At 53.6% G+C, this 21,073-nt stretch overlaps 2 protein-coding genes across 4 annotated transcripts in view; both read left to right on the forward strand.

Annotated features, from left to right (window-relative positions):
• usp19 (ubiquitin specific peptidase 19) overlaps positions 1-15,686 on the forward strand; it is a 34,984-nt gene extending 19,298 nt beyond the window's left edge. For 2 of the 3 annotated variants that reach the window (XM_079740827.1, XM_079740828.1), the window contains exons 14-26: positions 91-201; positions 361-471; positions 644-745; positions 2,108-2,248; positions 3,086-3,204; positions 3,760-3,903; positions 5,010-5,380; positions 6,461-6,571; positions 7,263-7,479; positions 7,941-8,093; positions 8,530-8,696; positions 9,927-10,102; positions 11,906-12,193. In XM_079740827.1, the coding sequence (XP_079596953.1) occupies positions 91-201; positions 361-471; positions 644-745; positions 2,108-2,248; positions 3,086-3,204; positions 3,760-3,903; positions 5,010-5,380; positions 6,461-6,571; positions 7,263-7,479; positions 7,941-8,093; positions 8,530-8,696; positions 9,927-10,102; positions 11,906-12,178 (2,196 nt within the window). In that variant the 3' untranslated portion in view covers positions 12,179-12,193. Of the gene's footprint in view, positions 1-90; positions 202-360; positions 472-643; positions 746-2,107; positions 2,249-3,085; positions 3,205-3,759; positions 3,904-5,009; positions 5,381-6,460; positions 6,572-7,262; positions 7,480-7,940; positions 8,094-8,529; positions 8,697-9,926; positions 10,103-11,905; positions 12,194-14,592 lie in introns of those variants that run through there. The other variant, XM_079740829.1, reaches the window with a different exon arrangement.
• A 611-nt stretch (positions 15,687-16,297) lies between these two features.
• The window catches only part of LOC307078970 (uncharacterized protein), a 6,059-nt gene continuing 1,283 nt past the window's right edge, over positions 16,298-21,073 (forward strand). The window contains exons 1-6 of the mRNA XM_079741011.1: positions 16,298-16,621; positions 17,295-17,467; positions 18,603-18,821; positions 20,062-20,222; positions 20,624-20,756; positions 20,956-21,073. The exon at positions 20,956-21,073 is cut by the window's right edge and continues 1,283 nt beyond it. Of these exons, the coding sequence (XP_079597137.1) occupies positions 16,375-16,621; positions 17,295-17,467; positions 18,603-18,821; positions 20,062-20,222; positions 20,624-20,756; positions 20,956-21,073 (1,051 nt within the window). The 5' untranslated portion in view covers positions 16,298-16,374. The remainder of the gene's footprint in view (positions 16,622-17,294; positions 17,468-18,602; positions 18,822-20,061; positions 20,223-20,623; positions 20,757-20,955) is intronic.

Genomic DNA, 21,073 nt, shown 5'->3' on the forward strand with positions numbered 1-21,073 from the left:
GACATCGATGTGGATGCTTGTGGAGGGAGGTTACCCATCAGGTCACACCTATCCAGTCTAACCCGTGTGCGTCCGTTTCCGTGTCCCCAGGTGGTGGCGGAGGAGGCGTGGCAGCGGCACAAGATGAGGAACGACTCGTTCATCGTGGACCTGTTCCAGGGCCAGTTCAAATCCAAGCTGGTCTGCCCCATGTGCTCCAAGGTAGGCCCCTGGACCCGCCCTTTGCTCTGGGTTCCTCCCCGCAGCCAGCAAGGGGTTGCGTCTCCTCCCCGCCTCCCTCCCAGTCCAAGGGGATCATTGAATTTTCTGTCGCCCCTGCCGCTGACGTCCCCTCTCTGCCCCCCCGTCCTCCACTCCCAGGTGTCCATCACGTTCGACCCCTTCCTCTACCTGCCGGTGCCGCTGCCCCAGAAACAGAAGGTCCTGACCGTGTTCTACTTCGCTAAGGAGCCTCACAAGAAGCCCGTCAAGGTGAGAGGAGCGGACCCACCTCTGAGAACCTAGAGAACATCTATATTTAGTGTGTGTGTGTGTTTTTGTTAGTTTTGGGAGGTTTTCGAAGCTCTTTTGAAGACTCTCCGTCCCACGTTGTAGATACGTGTGCTGAAGGTCTCTCGCTCCTGTCTCTCTCCTGTCTCTCTAGTTCCTGGTGAGCGTGAGTAAGGAGAACTCCCGGGCAGCAGAGGTCCTGGAGTCCATCTCCAGGAGCGTCCGGGTCAAGCCAGAGAACCTCACCCTCACAGTGGTAAACCTAATGCTAAGACACTCACCCTACAGCACTAACCCTCACAGTGGTAAACTTAATGCTGTCACTTACACTCGCGCCACAGCACTCGCGGCACAACCCTCGCACCACAACACTCGCACCACCACCACAACACTCGCACCACCACCACAACACTCGCACCACCACAACCCTCGCACCACAACACTCGCGCCACAACGCTCGCCCCACAACAACACTCGCGCCACAACACTCGCGCCACAACACTCGCGCCACAACACTCGCACCACAACACTCGCACCACACCACTCGCACCACCACCACAACACTCGCGCCAGACCACTCGCACCACAACACTCGCACCACAACACTCGCACCACAACACTCGCACCACCACAACACTCACACCACAACGCTCGGACCACAACGCTCGGACCACAACACTCGCACCACCACAACACTCACACCACAACACTCGCACCACAACACTCGCACCACAACACTCGCACCACCACAACACTCGCACCACAACACTCGCACCACAACACTCGCACCACAACACTCGCACCACAACACTCGCACCACAACACTCGCACCACAACACTCGCACCACAACACTCGCACCACAACACTCGCACCACCACAACACTCGCACCACAACACTCGCACCACAACACTCGCACCACAACACTCGCACCACAACACTCGCACCACAACACTCGCACCACAACACTCGCACCACCACAACACTCGCACCACAACACTCGCACCACAACACTCGCACCACCACCACAACACTCGCGCCACAACACTCGCACCACCACAACACTCGCACCACAACACTCGCACCACAACACTCGCACCACAACACTCACACCACAGCACTCGCACCACCACACTCGCACCACAACACTCGCACCACAACACTCGCACCACAACACTCGCACCACAACACTCGCACCACCACACTCGCACCACCACAACACTCGCACCACAACACTCGCACCACAACACTCGCACCACAACACTCGCGCCACAACACTCGCACCACCACCACAACACTCGCGCCACAACACTCGCACCACCACACTCGCACCACCACAACACTCGCACCACAACACTCGCACCACCACAACACTCGCACCACAACACTCGCACCACCACACTCGCACCACCACAACACTCGCACCACAACACTCGCACCACCACACTCGCACCACCACAACACTCGCACCACAACACTCGCACCACAACACTCGCACCACAACACTAACTCATTTGAATTGACCTACATAGGACACAACAGCACACAATCTCCAACTAGGACCTTTGCAACCCTAACCCCACCCCTGATGTCCTGTGTGTGGTGGTGCCCCCCCCAAGGTGGAGAAGAGCCGCTTCAGCCGAGTGTTCCCCCCCAGCCACTCCCTGGACACGGTGTCGTCCGGCGACATGCTGCTCTGCTTCCAGCTGCTGTCCAAGGAGCTTGCCAAGGAGAGGGTGGTGCTGATCAGGGTGCAGCAGGTAGGGTACACCCCCTCACACCCCACCCTCCCACCACCCTGAAGCCCAGTGGTGGTCACTCGTATTAGAATAATAATAATAATTGATTGAATTGATATAGCGCTTTTCTAGACACTCAAAGACGCTTTACAGTGAAGGGGGGCGACCTCACTCACCCCCACCAGTGTGTAGCCCCCACTTGGGCCACGCACGGCAGCCAACCTGCGCCAGAGCGCTCGCCACACACCAGCTCGAGGTGGAGAGCGAGGGAGTTAATGAGTCGGCCGGTTATACAGCGGGATGATTAGGGGGCCGGCTTGAAGGAGCCTGGTTGGGCCAGGACACCGGGGAATCCCCTACTCTCTGCGATAAGTGCCCTGGGATCTTGTATGACCTCAGTGAGTCAGGCGCCTTCCCCAGCACAGCGTCCCCGTCACTGCACTGGGGCATCGGGAGCAATGTTGAGGCCAGAGGGAAGAGTGCCACCTATTGGCCACCACCCGACACCACTTACAGCACCTGGTATTCGCAGGCGGTCTCCCAACCAAGTGCTAACCAGGCCCGACCCTGATTAGCTTCCGAGATCAAACGAGACCGGGCGTGTTCATGGTGGTAAGGCTGTATTGAGACAGCAGGCACTTTAAAATAGGAATTACCAGGTGCTTTATACGAAAAACGTTATGCAAAATACAAGACTGTTTTATTTTCGACTGTTACCTGTCGTGCTCACCTATTGTTCTAACCTGTTGTCCTCACCTGTTACCTGTGGTGCTCACCTGTTGTCCTCACCTGTTACCTGTGGTGCTCACCTGTTAGCTGTAACCTGTCCCCTGTGCCCCCGTCCCCCCCGTCCCCCAGAGGCTGCAGGTGCCTAGCCTCCCCATCTCGAAGTGCGCCGCGTGCCTGAAGCCTCCGGTGGCCGACGAGGACAAGCTGAAGCGCTGCATGCGCTGCTACCGCGTCGGTTACTGCAACCAGTGAGTCACCAGCCCGTTCCCTGGGCAACGGAACCGTCCACCAGTTGCCCTTAGCAACCGAACAGCCCGACAGTTTCCCTTGACAACAGAACAGTAAACTTGTCTCTCCTAGCAACAGGACAGTCAACAAGTTTCTCTTAGCAGCGGAAGAGTCCAACAGTTTCCCCTAGCAATAGAACAGTCCACCAGTTTCCCCTAGCAATAGAACAGTCCACCATTTTCACCAAGCAACAGAACAGTCCGCCAGTTTCCCTCAACAGAACAGCCCACCAGTTTCCCTTAGCAACAGAACAGTCCACCAGTTTCCCCTAGCGACAGGACAGTCAACAAACCAGCATTAGCAACAGGACAGTCCAACAGTTTCCCTCAACAACAGAACAATCAACTAGTTTCCAAAGAAACAGTAAAACAAACTAACTTCCTAAGCAACAGAAGAATCCGGCAAATCCCCATCATCTCGTCAAACTCAACTGTGATTGTTGTGCGTTACCGTAAATGTCTTATCCGTGTGTGCAATACTTGACACAATGAGCTGACCGCCCCTTGTGTCCCCAGGGCCTGTCAGAAGAGCCACTGGGCCGTCCACAAGGGCCAGTGTGGCAGCAGCTGTGAGAACGTGGGGCTGCCCTTCCTGGTCAGCGTCCCCCAGTCCAGGCTCACCTACTCCCGCCTCTCCCAGCTACTGGAGGGCTACTCCAGGTGACTCCCTCTCTCTCTCTCTCTCTCTCTCTCTCTCTCTCTCTCTCTCTCTCTCTCTCTCTCTCTCTCTCTCTCTCTCTCTCTCTCTCTCTCTCTCTCTCTCTCTCTCTCTCTCTCTCTCTTTCTTTCTTTCTTTCTTTCTTTCTTTCTTTCTTTCTTCCCCCCCCCCCCTCTCTTACTCTGCTCTCTCTCACCCAATCTCTCACCCTCCTGTCTCCCAGCCTCCTCGCTGACCCTCCCCTCTCACGCTACTCTCGCTCACCCTACTCCCTCACTCTCCTCTCTCACCCTACTCTCTCACTCTGGTCTAACCCGACTAGCTCATCCCTGCCTCCCTCCTCTCTCCCCCTCCTCTCCGTGTCCCTCCCATTTTGACCAATGGGAGCCCTGTGTCCCCCCCCCCAGGTATTCAGTCAACGTGTTCCACCCTACTCTCTCTCACCCTCCTGTCTCACCCTCCTGTCTCACCTCTACTCTCTTACTACCTCACTCTCTCCTCTGTCCCACCCTCCTCCCTCACTCTCCCCTTTCACCCTACTCTCTCCCACCCTCCTCCCCCACTCTTCTCTCTCACCCTACTCTCTCCCACCCTCCTCCCCCACTCTTCTCTCTCACCCTACTGTCTCCCACCCTCCTCCCCCACTCTTCTCTCTCACCCTACTGTCTCCCACCCTCCTCCCCCACTCTTCTCTCTCACCCTACTCTCTCCCACCCTCCTCCCCCACTCTTCTCTCTCACCCTACTGTCTCCCACCCTCCTCCCCCACTCTTCTCTCTCACCCAACTGTCTCCCACCCTCCTCCCCCACTCTTCTCTCTCACCCTACTGTCTCCCACCCTCCTCCCCCACTCTTCTCTCTCACCCTACTCTCTCCCACCATCCTCCCCCACTCTTCTCTCTCACCCTACTCTCTCCCACTCTTTTCTCTCACCCTACTGTCTCCCACCCTCCTCCCCCACTCTTCTCTCTCACCCTACTGTCTCCCACCCTCCTCCCCCACTCTTCTCTCTCACCCTACTGTCTCTCATCTCTACTCTCTCTCACCCTACTGTGTCCCGCCTTCCTCCCTCACCCTCCCGTCTCACCCTCTCTCTCTCCCCCCCCCAGGTATTCGGTCAACGTGTTCCAGCCTCCCTTCCAGTCGGGCCGGGGGTCTCCCGAGCCCACCCAGTCCCCCCGGGCCCCGGACGCCCCCCCCTCGGGCCGGCCCGACGGGACCCCCCACCACGACGAAGAGGAGGAGGAGGAGGAGGCCGCGAGCGGGGGGGAGAAGGAGTCGGGCCACGCCTCCTCCTCCTCCTCCTCCTCCTCCTCGCTGCTCCCCGGGGAGTCACGCGACTCCCTCTCCTCCTCCTCCCTGAGCCGGACCGCCGACTCCGGCTTCTCGGAGCCCCCCTCTCAGGCCTCCCCCTGCGGGGGGCCCCCGGACCCCCAGGCTGAGAAGGAGACGTCGTGTGAGAAGGTCATGCGGCCAGAAGGTGAGGTCATCACCCCCCCCCCCCCCCCAGCGGGCGGTGCTGCGGGGGTTCTTGCCGCTGTGGGCCTGTGGGGGCGCTGCAGGGGGCTCAGCTGAAGGCTGTAGACTCGTCCCGGAGCATCTTCTGATTGAGCAATCTTTTTATTTTCAACCAACTAATGAATGAATGAATGAACGAGGATCGATGTTGAAAAGGATTGAAGGCCTCCGAAAATTCCTCTATACACAAACGGACTAACGGACCTTATTATTATTATTATTATTATTATTATTAATAGCTTCTAGTAAACCACTGCTAATCACTTCAGCGTGGTCACTGGTTCATTGATCCTGAGGTGTGTGTGTGTGTGTGTGTGTGTTGGGTTGTATTTGTATGTTGGGTAGTATGTGTGTGTTGGGATGTATGTGTGTCGTTGTGTTGGGGGGGGGGTGTATCGTAGTGTTGGGGTGAGTGTGTGTGTGTGTGTGTGTTGAGGTGTATGTGTGTGTTGAGGTGTATGTGTGTGTTGGGGTGTGTGTGTGTGTTGGGGTGTATGTGTATCATAGTGTTGGGGTGAGTGTGTGTGTGTTGGGGTGTATGTGTGTCATAGTGTTGGGGTGTGTGTGTGTGTGTGTTGGGGTATGTGTGTCGTAGTGTTGGGGTGTGTGTGTGTGTGTGTGTTGGGGTGTGTGTGTGTGTGTTGGGGTGTATGTGTGTCGTAGTGTTGGGGTGTGTGTGTGTGTGTTGGGGTGTATGTTTGTCGTAGTGTTGGGGGGGGGGTGTATTGTAGTGTTGGGGTGAGTGTGTGTGTGTGTTGGGGTGTGTGTGTGTGTGTTGGGGTGTGTGTGTGTGTGTGTGTGTTGGGGTGTATGTGTGTCGTAGTGTTGGGGTGTGTGTGTGTGTGTTGGGGTGTATGTGTGTCGTAGTGTTGGGGTGTGTGTGTGTGTGTTGGGGTGTATGTGTGTCGTAGTGTTGGGGTGAGTGTGTGTGTGTCAGCAGATGCATGTCGCAGCCCCACTAATGCTCAGAGCATGAGGGCGGGGTCCGGGCGGGGGTCCCGGCGGTCAGCAGCCCTAACGTTGTGTGTCCCCCCCCACCCAGCCGTGGTGACGGGGTACCAGCAGCCCAGCGGGGCCGCCCCGGGACACGCCTGCCAGTTCTACATCTCCCTGCTGGACGCCAACCACAAGGAGCAGCGATTGGACGAGAACGGTGAGGACGCGTTCCCCTTCTCATCCGACCCAGAGGCCGTCTAGAGGCCAGGGCCTTGGACTCCCAGCCTGGAAGGTTCCGGGTTCGATCCCACAACGTCCACAGACTGCCTTTAGGCCTCCTTGAGCAAGGGGCCAGGTGCAAGATGGTCAAAGTCATGTTTCTGTATAATATTTGTTTTACTTAACCAGAACTAAACCAGCCGCTCTGGTTCAAGATGCACCAGGGGCAAGATGGTCTTGTTACTGCTCTGGTTCTGGTCCTGATCCTGGCTCTGGTTCTGGATCTGGTTCCTGTTCTGGTTCCTGTTCTGTTTTTGGTTCTGGTTCTGGTTCTTGCTCTGTTTCTGGTTCTTGCTCTGTTTCTGGTTCCGGTTCTGGTTCCTGTTCTGGTTCCTGTTCTGGTTCCTGTTCTGTTTCTGGTTCTGGTTCTTGCTCTGTTTCTGGTTCTTGCTCTGTTTCTGGTTCCTGTTCTGGTTCCTGTTCTGGATCTGGTTCTGGTTCTTGCTCTGTTTCTGGTTCCTGTTCTGGTTCTTGTTCTGGTCCTGACTCTCGTTCTGCTTCCTACTCTGGTTCTGGTTCTTGCTCTTGTTCTGCTCTGGTCCTGGTCCTGAGTCTGACTCTGTCCCCGACTCTGGTCCCGATCCTGGTCCTGGTCCTGACCCTGACCCCCGTCTCCCCCCCCCCCCCAGAGGACCTGCTGTCGGAGCTGCAGGACGACTGCACCCTGGAGCTGGTGTGGCGGAACAACGAGCGCCTGAAGGAGTACGTGCTGGTGCGCTCCAAGGACCTGGAGTTCCAGGAGGACCCGGGCTCCCTGAGCGAGACGTCCCGCGCCGGGCACTTCACCCTGGAGCAGTGCCTGAAGCTCTTCACCAAGCCGGAGGTCCTGGCCCCGGAGGAGGCCTGGTGAGGACTCACAACACCAGCTTCAGGGCGGATGTGTCACAGAAATAGAGAGCCTTCACCGTGGTTGCTTAATACAAATCGATACATTTTAGGTTCCATTCCCTGATTGATAGTACTTTCTGCGCTATAATAATAATAATAATAAAAAGAATATATAACACACTATATATATCAACTCAATTACCTCAAAGTGCTACAATGCACATTAAAATATAAATACAACATTGAAGACTAACTAGATTAAATAGAAAAATAACAGAGAAAAAAGAATCATTTAAAATAGCAGTTTAGCCGAAGGCTTTTCTAAAATTTGGGTTTTTAGGCCTTTTTTAAAAGAATCCACAGGATTCACATCCGCTATATTGATGGGATGTTCAGCTGATGGTTTCTGTAGACCTTCTGTAGGTTTCTGTCATAGTTTACCAATAAGGACTTAACATTGTGTTTGTGTGTGTCACCAGGTACTGCCCAAAGTGCCAGCAGCATCGCGAGGCGTCCAAGCAGCTGTTGCTATGGCGACTGCCCAACGTGCTCATCATCCAGCTGAAGCGCTTCTCCTTCCGGAGCTTCATCTGGAGGGACAAGATCAACGACATGGTGGACTTCCCCGTCAGGTGCGGTCGCTCACAGAGTCCCCTCACACCGTGACATGTTATGATGAGGCCTTAACAAAGTACCCTCACGCTCCAGTCAGCAGCGTCGTTTGAAAACCGAGTCCTCTACAGTAGAGGTTGGTTCTCAGCCTCCCCTGGAAACAGGCAGGGCGGAGATGACGAGGTGTGCCTTTGGCCCCATCTGGTGGATTCTTAAGGAACTCCTACAGCAGAATAGCAACTGCTAATGGAAAAATGTAACTAGAGTACATGGGCGCAAACTCGATGGCAGGGAGCATTCTGAGACGAGGTAGACGTAGTACGACTTATTCAGCAACGCTCTGATTCACAGTGAAGCGCCTCTGACCCCTGAAGGTGGCCCTAGGAACCATCGTTTTTTAGGGTCCATCTCCGGGTCATGACCTGTCCCTCTCTGCCCCCCCCCCCCTCCCCCCAGGAACCTGGACCTGAGCCGGTTCTGCATCGGGCAGAAGGACGAGCTGCAGCAGCCCCCGGTCTACGACCTGTACGCCGTCATCAACCACTACGGGGGCATGATCGGGGGCCACTACACGGCCTACGCCCGCCTGCCCAGCGACAACAACAGCCAGCGCAGCGACGTGGGTCAGTAGCAGCGCCTCATGGGCCCCTGATGGAGCCCTCTGTATTAGGACTGAGCACCGCTACTTTTATTTTGAGTGTTGGTAGGAAATACACGGACCCGAACCTCAACGAGTCCCATCTCCTCCCCTCTCCCTCTCCCAACCCCTCACCTTCTCCCTCCCCTTCTCCCTCCCCCTCCCTCTTGCTCTCCCACTTCCTCATCTCCATCTCCCCCGCTTGCCTCCCCCTTCCTCTCTCCCTCCCCTAACTCTCCCTCCCTCCCTCCCTTGACTCACGCTCTCCTCTCCCCCGCTCCCCTCTCCCTCCCCTGACTCTCCCTCTCTCCCTCCCCCTCTCTCTCGCTGTCCTCCCCCCTCCTCTCTCCATCTTCTCCCTCCCTTCCCCTCACTCTCCCTCTCTCCCGTCTCCCTCCTCCCCCTTACTCTCCCGTCTCCTCTCCTCCCTCCCTCCTCTCTCCTCCCTCGCTGTCCTCCCCCCTCCTCCCTCTCCCCTCCTCCCTCCTCTCCTCCCTCCCCTCTCCACTCCTCCCTCTCCCCTCCTCCCTTGCCTCTCCTCTCCTCCCCCCCCCCTCCCTCCCTCCCCTCCTCTCTCCACCCTCATCCCTCCCCTCCTCTCTCGTCCCTCCCCCTCCCCTCCTCCCTCCCCTCCTCTCTCCTCCCTCCTCTCCCCCCCTCCCCTCTCCTCCCCCCCTCCCCCCCTCCCCTCTCCTCCCCCCCCTCCCTCCCTCCCCTCCTCTCTCCACCCTCCTCCCTCCCCTCCTCTCTCGTCCCTCCCCCCTCCTCTCTCCTCCCTCCCCTCCTCTCTCCTCCTCTCCCCTCTCCTCCCTCCCCTCTCCTCTCCTCTCCCCTCCTCCCTCCTCCCTCCCCCCCCTCCTCCCTCCCCCCCTCCTCCCTCCCTCCCCTCCTCCCTCCCTCCCCTCCCCTCTCCTTCCTCCTCCCTCCCCTCCTCCCTCCCCCCCCTCCTCCCTCCCTCCCCTTCCTCCCTCCCCCCCCCTCCTCCCTCCCCCTCTCCTCTCCTCTCCCCTCCTCCCTCCCCCCCTCCTCCCTCCCCCCCCTCTTCCCTCCCTCCCCTTCCTCCCTCCCCCCCTCCTCCCTCCCTCCCCTCCCCTCTCCTTCCTCCTCCCTCCCCTCCCCCTCCTCCCTCCCCTCCTCTCTCCTCCCTCCTCTCCCCTCTCTCTCCCCCCCCCTCCCCTCTCCTCCCTCCCCTCCTCCCCCCCCCCCCCCCCCCCAGGCTGGCGTCTGTTTGACGACAGCACCGTCACCATGGTGGAAGAGAGCCAGGTGGTGACGCGCTACGCCTACGTCCTGTTCTACCGCCGCCGCAACTCCCCGGTGGAGCGCCCACCGCGCTTCCTGGGGCCCCTGGGGGACGAGGCCCCCGGCGCCACTGGAGGAGCCGTCAGCCAGGTGGGGGCGCCACACTCACACCTAGACACACACACACACCTAGAGACACACAAACACACATGTACACACACACACGTACTGACACATACACATTCAAACACATACTCACATGAAGCTTTGCACACGCAAACAAACACACACACGGACATGGACAACACAAGAACAAGGAAAGACAGACTGATACACACACACACACACACAAACTCTCACAGGTTGCAATGTGTGAACAGATTGCCATAGGCAGAAGCCTCCCCCAATCAAACTTCCACTTGGTTTTGTGCTGTTGTACGGCTTTAGTGTGTTACTGAGTATGTATGGTGCTCCCTCTTTAATGTGAGTGTGGTACTCCTGGCTGGAGAGTCTCTTTCTAAACCCGGATCACTGTTAGTCACTACTGTGTGTGTGTGTGTGTGTGTGTGTGTGGTACTCTGCATTTGTTCGTACACACTGTCGACAGATGGCGGTGCTATAGTGAGGGTGTCCATCCCATGATCTGAGGGGTCAGGCAGGGGGACACACGCCATCGCTCTAACCCAGGCAGAGAAGGGTTTCAGGTGTTTCGGAGCCCGTCCGTTACCTGACTTTAAACTCCCGCAGTCAGAGTGTGAGCCTCATCCCGGCAGGGGGTCTGAGGCCCGGAGGTTGAGGAGGACGGGAGCTCATGATGCAGTCAGATATTCAGATCAGCAGACGGAGGGACGTAGAGGTGCAGGACCACACGGGAGAGAGGGGCCGGTGGAGCGTGGTGTTGCAACATGCACTTCACATGAGCTAATTAATCGGTGTGGCCTTCCGTCATGTTCCCTGCCGCGACACGGTGTCATGTACCACACACACGTGATTCACGCAGGGTACAGTGGGGTCCGAGGGCTAGGCCGGTACTGCCCTATCTAGCGTGTGCTGAGCGTGTGTTGGGGAGCGTGTTTTTACCGTGTGGTTAGCCTGTTTTTAGCGTGCTGCGAGCACGCTTAAAAGCTAGCTTTGGGTGAGCGTGTTAGGGTTAGCGTTAGCCTGTTGTTAGCGTGTTGTTAGCTTTGGGTGAGCGTGTTAGAGTTAGCGTTAGCCTGTTGTTAGTGTTGTTAGCGTTGGGTGAGCGTGTTAGGGTTAGCGTTAGCCTGTTGTTAGCGTGTTGTTAGCTTTGGGTGAGCGTGTTAGGGTTAGCGTTAGCCTGTTGTTAGCGTGTTGTTAGCGTTGGGTGAGCGTGTTAGGGTTAGCGTTAGCCTGTTGTTAGCTTGTTGTTAGCTTTGGGCGAGCGTGTTAGGGTTAGCGTTAGCCTGTTGTTAGCGTGTTGTTAGCGTTGGGTGAGCGTGTTAGGGTTAGCGTTAGCCTGTTGTTAGCGTGTTGTTAGCGTTGGGTGAGCGTGTTAGGGTTAGCGTTAGCCTGTTGTTAGCGTGTTGTTAGCGTTGGGTGAGCGTGTTAGGGTTAGCGTTAGCCTGTTGTTAGCGTGTTGTTAGCGTTGGGTGAGCGTGTTAGGGTTAGCGTTAGCCTGTTGTTAGCGTGTTGTTAGCGTTGGGTGAGCGTGTTAGGGTTAGCGTTAGCCTGTTGTTAGCGTGTTGTTAGCGTTGGGTGAGCGTGTTAGGGTTAGCGTTAGCCTGTTGTTAGCGTGTTGTTAGCTTTGGGTGAGCGTGTTAGGGTTAGCGTTAGCCTGTTGTTAGCGTTGGGTGAGCGTGTTAGGGTTAGCGTTAGCCTGTTGCTAGCGTGTTGTTAGCTTTGGGTGAGCGTGTTAGGTTAGCGTTAGCCTGTTGTTAGCGTGTTGGCGCCGCCACCAGTTCCCAGACCGCTGACGCAGGTTTCCAACCGCAGGCCTCACTAATATGGCAGGAACTGGAGGAAGAGGAGGAGGAGGAGGAGGAAGGGCCCCGCGGCGTGCGGCGGAGAGCGGCGGCGGCGGCGGCGGCCCCCCGGGAGGGCGGCGGCGAGGGGCGGGCGGGGCGATGGCGCCGGGCGCGCGCGGCGCCATCGCCCCCGGAAGACGACTGGGTCCGGTACCTGGTGCTGGGGACGCTGGTGGCCCTGCTGGCCCTACTGCTCAACCTGGCCTACCCCCTGCTGTTCCGCACCCCCCCACGGGCCTGAGCCCCGCCCCCCTCTCCCTCCCACCCACCCACCCACCCCCGTCACCCCAACCTCAGAGACCGAGGTCGAAGGTCGCCGGCGACAAGGGCCTGAAACGACCGCGGAGCCGGCCGGCTTTGGACTTTTTAAATCCATCAGTGACTGTCCGGTCGGAGGCTGTTGTGACCAACAGAGATTAGCATGATTAGCATTTACCCTGCGCTTCCTTCAACACATGAGCAGCTTCTCGAGGAAACAGCCTTGTCGCATGAACCAGAAGAATGACCTGGATCTAAGGCTGCACAGCAGGGAACCGGGTTCTCCTGGGTTCTTGGTTCTCCTTGGTACTGGGTTTCTCCTGCCCTGGCCTGCGTAGGATCTGGCAACTGAATGCGCTCTGCAAACCACTGAGTAACCGTTAGCCTCTGAGCTCACAGAGCGTCTGGGTTCCCAACCTCAGCCCTGATTGGCTGCCGGGGACACGTCGGATGTAGTGACATGTCGTCGTCCACTAAGGGGAGACGAAGGGTCGGGCGCAGGAAGGGAAATACTCATGTGGAAGATTTTTATGAATCGTAGCTTCAAGCCGCTGTCAGGGAGTTTGTGTCTGCATGCGTAGCTGCCGCTGCTGCTTCACTTTGGCTGCTGCCCTGCTCTCAGGGAACAACGCAACACTAATGCAAGATGGATGAAGAGTGCGCATGTGTGGCTGGGCTGCGTCTCCTAGTGCAGGATAAAACTGAGGCGCTCCAAACTGTATGTTTTTTCTCCGTTTTGTTTGTGTTGAAGTTTTTGTTGTCATCCTTTTTTTTTTTTATATATTTGAGTCATATAATAATGGGTTTCCGCAGTAGTCTGACATTATAATTTTCCATTTTTAATGTGTGTGACTGTTTCAAGCCATAGCCATGTTCAATTGAAAATGTCCAGTTTAACCGGAATGTAACCGGACGGTTTTCGGGAATGTTTAATAATCAATGTAACGTGCTGCCGTTTGGACAGGAAGTGATGTAGTGAAGCTGTAAATGTACCGGGACGTGAAAGGGCTTGTTTGGAACAAACTCTGAAGACGACTGGAAGCTCAGGCACTAAACACGATGCGTCCGCACACTGTCCTTTGACCTCCTGTTTAGACCAGCGCAGAATCACATCAGTCTCCTAGAAGCTTCTTCCTGTGGTCTCTTCCCAGTGGACGCTCATCTCTTCCTGGTTCCTCCTGGTCCCTCTGGGGGTCCCAGGGGGGAAAGACCGGTCTCAGGGACCTCCCAGCGCTCTGCTCTATCTAAATCCCTTCTCCAGTTAAATACTGTAATATGCTGCTGTTCTGCGTGTATCTGAACCCGACGAATGAAGGCCTAACGTCCAGTCCTTTAATGCTTTGATTTTACTACAATGACACGTTTCTATTTTCTTGTTATGTTTGATTCAGTTGTTCCTTTTTTGTTAATGTCTGAGGTTTTTAGAAAGGGAAGTGCGTGTGTGTGTGTGTGTGTGTGTGTGTGTGTGTGTGTGTGTGTGTGTTAGGGCTGGGAGATTAATCGAATTTTGATCGCGATTTCGATTTTTGGCGTCGAACCATCACAAAATTAACATAATCAAGTTTTTCGTTTTTTAAATTTTTTTTTATGTTTTATAGAAAGGTCAGAACAGCTGGATACATATCTGTGTATTATTTTAGATTGGAACATTTTCTTTTTGACCATTTTGTGTATTTTTTTAAGGCGAAATTTCAAAGTTCTCAGTTACGTTTTTTTTGGGAGAGACATGCTGAATAAATACAACATGTTTTCAAACTCAAAAATAATCGTTTGAATAATCGTGATTTCAATATTGACCAAAATAATCGTGATTATGATTTTTCCCATAATCGAGCAGTCCTGTGTGTGTGTGTGTGTGTGTGTGTGTGTGTGTGTGTGTGTGTGTGTGTGTGTGTGTGTGTGTGTGTGTGTGTGTGTGTGTGTGTGTGTGTGTGGAACCAATGAGTTTGGGGTCCATTTTAGGAATCACATTTATTTGTTGTGGAAGAGGGGCTAAATGTATGCTCTGAATAACAATGTCTTGTTTTCCGTCTTCAAAACGGCCCGAATGGTGGCAATAATGTTTCCATCCTCTGGCGGTGAACTGTAACCAAGCCTTCATCCTGCTGCACACAAATGACACAATAAATCATACAACCTTGTTTTATTTTCAGTTGTCAGTTTTTACGCATTGTCTGAATATCTGAATATATGTTTTTACTACAAAGTTTGTTGATCTGGGTGTCACTGATTGGCTATCAGTGGGCTTGTGTTTACTGTTTTTACCGTGTGTCATGAGTTCTGATTGGCTGGTGGGGTGTTTTTTCAGTCCACTCGTCCCACCACGTCTCATGCATTCTGATTGGCTGGCCGGAATAGTAGTGCAGTGCTGATTGGCTCCTCTGGTTTGTCTTGCAGGGCTCTAGCCAGGCGATGTTCGGGGCAGACCTGGACTCGGACGGACCCCCCACGCTGCCCACCGAGGTGACCTCTGACCTCTACAGCCACGCCGGTGACTGCTCAGGGTCGTCCTACAGCAACATGGAGGAGGTGGACTAACGCCTAGCAACCCCACCTAGCAACCGTCTCCCCATCGCCCCCCTGGCCTTATAAGGACGTCTCCTTGGTGCTGATAATTCCACACTCGTCCGACCGCGAAGTCGGACCCCAACACCAGGTTCCCATAGGATGTGTATTACTATTTATATGTGTGTGTGTATAACGATTGATTAATGCAGACTGCTCACGCAGTTCTCTGGGTTAAGTTTCATTCTCTTTTTAAGCAGCTGTAGTCGACGCTCTCGCTGCCGGGTATCACGCGGTCTAATGTAACGCCGCTTAGTCCGGGCTTTTCAATGGCCCCCCTGAACTCTGACAGGTCCCTGGCTCACCTTACTCAGACACACAGACAAATGCACAGACAGACAGACAGACGGACTGACACCACCGCTATCGCGTAGATAACACCATCAGGATGTTTCATTTCCTTGGAAACCGCTTTTATTCCCGTCTAGCCGAAACCGACGAGGGCCAACCAGGACTCTTCCTCTTTTAGTTTCCTGTTTTTTTTTTTTTTTTTTCGTTTTCTCTGATCTGTCGTGCTTGTTGAGAGTCATTTTGTTACCGCGGTAACGACGTAGCAGTTGATGTATATACGTGTGATGGGTGCTAGCCTTTATAACCCGAAGCGCAAAAAGCTTCTTCTTCGTTTTCCTGGTTTCTGCTTTTTTTGTTTTTGTATAAAAAAATCCAGTTAATCCGACCTTTGGTTGCATCAGTTTGAAGAGTTTTTTGAGTTTCTTGTGTTTTTTTTTTTTTTTTGTATATTATCCATCGTCGTTGCGCCCTGTGTTTACTGAAGGCTGATTTTAACCATGTGGACATGTGCATGACTGCATGTTCATACCAGCGGCCGCTCCCTGGGGGTCAGGGGTCTGTGTTGTAGGACGCCCGGCCCTTCAGCCACGCCCGTTTAGGAGGGGGGGGGGGCTGGTGGAGACTGCTGCTGTGTATATGAAATAGATGGTTAATATAAATAAACTTCTTTTCTAAAAACTAAACGGAACAGAATGTAGTCTGTGGTTATTTTTTTAAGTTCTCGATGATGATATAGTATGTTGTAATCATAATTGCCATATAATTGTTTAGTTGGAAGTTGTTTTGTATTGCTGTCTTTAAATGATAGACCCACCAAGGCTACATAATATGTAAGATATCAAATGTAAATCTAACACTATCAAACAATATAAAATATAGGGAAGCTCTCATGGTAACTACTGTGTGGGTTTAGTGGCGTAGTATTTGGTGGGTCCAAAAGTACCTCCAGTACAGCTGGTCTTCACCACTGAAATGGTTTTGGGAAATCCCCCTTGAGCAGCTACTTTGGGGGTAAGTGACATGCTTTGCCTCCCCGTCGTTTGAGGGCCCTAGGGGTGAGGGACCTAGGTGGTGAGATGGTGTCTGTAAAGCCCTTTCCCCCTAGCTCTGAGGAGCTATACAATTCATATGACCGGAGCGTAAGCAGGTCCTCCAGGGACGCTAGAGGGCGCTGTTTTATAACTCTACCGATGAGGAAGTAGAGGTAATGAGGAAGTAAACAACACGGGCATCTGATACAACGAGAAGCCGGTGGTCAGCATGTCGCCGTCCTGAGCTTCGTTAAGTCGCTTCTCAATCACCCCCGTGTCATTCGTTACTGTGATGGCGGACTCCCAAACAACTCGAGTCCCAGAACCCGATGAAGCCCTTGAAGTGACCCAGAACGGGTTCGGGTCCGAGGACAGACCCGACCCTCCAGGACCGGCCCCTGGTCCGAGGAGGAAGCTGATCCTCCACATCGACCTGAACAACACCATCCTGGTGTCGGACGCCGTGACAGGCCAGGGGACCCTGGCAGCTCTGGACGGCTTCCTGTCCACTGTCACGTGGGGGAAGATGAACCAGAAAGGTATCAATAACATAACACCGCGTGATGGGTGGACGTCATGTGATCAGGGGTGTGTCCAGATGTGGCACCTGCCCCCCCGAATATTATATTTATTTTTCTAAAAATTGTTGACATCTTATAGGACTAAGTAAGTACACTTGTGTAGTTTTTAATAGTGTATTACAGTAATTCTTCACAAAGTTATAGATAAACATTAGATTAAGATTGATCAAGAATGCTCCATATCATATCGGCATACTATCGGAGATGTCATCCCCTGAGCCCAGTTTTTCAAAAGTAATCCAGGGGGATTTCGGAACAAATCTTGGAAATGGGTTTTTCAATGCAAAAAAGGGATCAAGATCAGATCATGTAATCAGGGTTATCAAACTTTTAACTGGTTTGGGATCTATTTGATCCAAAAAAACAGGATTATCCTGATCCCATCAGAAGGGTGGATTCAGTTGGCTATCCTGAAATGTGGCATTTGGATCACAGTGATCCAACACAATGTTAACTGGCATAAAACTAAGATGGATCAGGTGAACCTGGATACCAAAACACCAAACATTCCCAAATCTAGATTAATTTGCTCCAGATTACATTTTTTAAAAAAATGGGCCCAGGGAATTGAACCCTCACCTGAGAGCTGGTTCATAGGAACCAACCAAAACGTTGTGTCGTCTGTTGGCAGGGAAGTGGGAGTGGCTTAGCGACGCGGCCTCCCTGCTCCCGCCCTGCGAGGGCGCCATCAGCTACTACTCCCAGTTCGGCCGCCTCCCCGGGTTCACGTCCGGCCCCGGGCGGCGGTTCCGGGGCATCCTCGACGAGCACTTGGATTTACTGCGCTGGCCCGAGGGCGTCACGGTAACCACACCCCCAACCAGAGCGGGATGTCTGTCATCATGTAGTCATGAGTTCAACTGGTACATTAAGTATTAGTGCATAGATGATGACATACACTAATGCACTGCACATGAATGTATTTTATCATATGGTCCCGTGTTCAAATGGTACATGTTTTAGTACAGCATATATGATGACATACATTGATGCACTGCACATTCATGTATTTAATCATATATTCATGTGTTCAACTGGTACATTATGTGCTAGAGCATATGATTACATACGGGAATGAACTGTACAGTCATGTATTTAATCATATAGTCATGTGCTCAACTGGTACATTGTGAACAAGTTGAACACATGCATATATGAGTACATGCATTGATGTACTGTACATTCATGTATTTAATGATATATTCATGTGTTTGTCCTGTACTTAAATTTATTTAATGATATATTAATGTATTTAATCTTATATTACGGTGTTTAATCATGTATTAATGTATTTTATCTTATAATAATGTACTAAATCATACATGAATGCATTTAAGCAGTACATTAATTAATTACAATCATACATTAAGGATGTCTCAAAGCCTGTACAGGTGTATATTAGACCCCTTAAGGGCCTTTAAGAGGCCCAGTCCTCTTAAAGGCAGGGTTGTATTATGCCACCAGGTGTGAATGGAAGCAGCCAATCACAAGACGATTCCAAATCGGCCTCACAAGTGGACACGCCCACTTGTGACGTCACTGAAACACAGGAAAAGGCACATGTTCAAACGGCTTGTAACGGCTACTCACATTCACAACTGGTGGCATAACATCAGCCCTTTAGAGCCCTCACTTAACACCTGTCCCCGACACGGGACGGGACAGTGCGTCCATGTTATCGGTTGTGTTTATGTCTCCGTGTCGATGAAGTGAAACGAGGACCACGCCTCGTTAGGACGGACGGGCAGCGAGCGTGGCGCGAACGCCTGACACCAACACGCGCGTTCCTACGTTTAGTCGGCCTGGCGTGGGTTGGGTCTCGCGCGAGACCCGACCCACGCCAGGCCGACTAAACGGCCTGGGAGGACAGGTGGTCCGATGGTGCCGTCGTGTGTGTGTGTGTGTATGTGGACTAGCGGCTCCTCTCTTCCCCCTTCAGGCAGACAAGGAGCTGTCGGTGAAGGGCGAGGACGGCCGGCTGTACCACTGGATCCTGCCCTCCTTCTTCCAGCTGCTCCGGGACCTGGTGTCCCGGGAGGAGCACTTCTGCCTCCTGTTCCGGACCTTCGGCTCCGACCTGCCCCGCGTGCTGAGCGCCGTGTCCCGGACCCTCACCCAGGGCGCCCACCCGCTCTTCCCCGACCTGCCCGACCTCAAGGTAGGACCCGAGCGAAGGGTGACCCCTGACCCCTGACCCCGGGTCTCAAGGAGGAGCGGTTCAGAGCCCACGTGGAGCTCATTGCTTTGGTTCTTGAATTTGGTTTATTTGACAAAATGGTGCTTGGGGTTATGGTACTTCTGTGTGGGACTGAGGGAAACATCGGGTTATAAAGAGCAGGCTCTAAAGATCAAGCTCTAAAGATTTGGTTCTAAAGATCCCGTTCTAAAGATTAGGCTTTAAAGAGCAGGCTCTAAAGATTTGGTTCTAGGGGAGGCGTGTGGCTCAGGAGGTAGAGCGGGCTGGCTGGTAACCAGAAGGTTGCTGATTCGATCCCTGGCTCGGATTGTCAAGGTTTCCCTGAGCAAGGCAGCTCACCCTCTCTACTCCTGACAAGCCGGCTGTCGCCTGGCATGGTTGACACCGCCATCGGTGTGTGAACGTGTGTGTGAATGGGTGAATGTCAGGCCAGATTGTACAGCGCTTTGAGTGGCCACTGGTTAGAAAAGCGCTACATAAACGCATTCCTTTTACCATTTCCCATTCTAAAGACCCGGTTCTACTGTTAGGTCCAGGGTATACTGTTCTTCTTCATACCAGGGATTCATCCGTCGCGTGTGTGTCATGGGACTGCGACATTCTTGCAATTTCTCTGTTTCTGGAGGAGGGATTCACACTCACACACTCTGTTATGTTCCTTGGCAACAAAAGGAGAACTGTGTCTGCAGAGAATACCTCTCTCTTCCCCTTTCCTCCTCCTCCCCTCTCCTCTACCCCTTCCCTCTCCTCTCCTCTCCTCTCTCCTCCTCTTCTCCTCTCCCCCTTCCTTCTCCCCTTCTCCTTCTCCTTCCCTCTCCTCTCCTCTCCTCATCTCCCCTGCTCTTTCGCCTGTCATCTCGTCTCTCCTCCCTGGTCCTTTGTTCTCATTGGTCACAGAGACAGGTGCAACATTAGAGGTTAAAAATAGCCTCTGAATATTTTGTGTTTTCCTCCAGGGAGACTAATGGTCGCATGAATTGTGCTCTGTGACAATTGAGCAAAAGAATTGAACATTGAAGGAATATACAAAGGTGTTGACAAATGTCATTCTGTATTGCTTGTTGTTTTCTTTTGATCTCAACAACGTCCTCGTGCTTGATTCTTTCATTTCTCCCCTCTGGTCCCTCTCCTCTCCCTTCTTTCTCTCCTCCCCTCCCTTTCAACCTGTCCCTCTCCTCCTCCACCTCCTCCTCCTCCCCAGCTGAGTGTGAACCAGACCCCAGGGAAGATCCGGTGCAGTAAGAGAGAGGTGGTCTTGACGCGAGGCGCCGACAAGGTGTCCTCTCTGCATGGACCCAGGGACCTGTACCAGTACCTGGGGGCTGGGACCGGACTGGGGGGCTTCCAGGATAACTTTGACTGGTGCGTAGACTCTCCTTAGACTCCCTTGATAAAGACTGGTCTGTAGACACACCTTAGACTCCCTTTATGAAGACTCGTCTGTAGACTCACCTTGAGACTCACTGTTAAAGGACGGGTCTGGACTCCCATTTAGACTCACTGTAGAAGGACTGGTGTGTAGTCTCACCTTTAGACTAGCTGTCTGTGGTTGAACTGAGCCATCATTGATCTGTAAAGTGTAACTGATGTTTGAAATGTTAATGAACTATAACCCTTCTCTCTCTCTTCTCCCCTCCTGTCCTCTTATCTCTTCTCCTCTCCAATCCATCTCTCTTCCTCCCGCCTCCTCTCATATCCTCCACTCTTCTCTCCCACTTTCTCCCTATCTCTCGTCGCCGTCCCCCTCCTCCTCCTCCCCCCAGGTGGTCCAAGCACTCGTGCTCCCTGATGGGGGGGAAGCCCCTCTGGGTGGACCCCTTTGACCCGACCGTCCAGCACATCTTCTTCGATGACAACATCCGGCAAAACGACAAGGAAACCATCGTTCACCCCATGGTACGCACTGTGGCGTGTGGCATGTAGCATGTAGCTCCTTCACCATAACATGTCGCTCCTTCCCTGCAGCAATGACATGCGTCGTTGAGGAGCCACCTGCTACATGCTACATGCTATTAACTGGAATCCACCTGAAGTCTCTCCAGGTGTAAAGGTCTGCTCGCTCACCGACGGTGTGTCTTCTCCCGCGGCTCCCAAGGTGTTCCTGGAGCGTGGCGGGGAGGCGGTGCGCACGGCCTGCACTTGCGAGCTCTACGACGTGTGCCTGGTGCAGAACGACCTGCTGAAGGCCATCTCCGACCCGGGCTACTTCAGCC

This window comes from Pollachius pollachius (assembly GCF_949987615.1).
Source record: "Pollachius pollachius genome assembly, chromosome: 8".
NCBI classification, from domain to species: domain Eukaryota; kingdom Metazoa; phylum Chordata; class Actinopteri; order Gadiformes; family Gadidae; genus Pollachius; species Pollachius pollachius.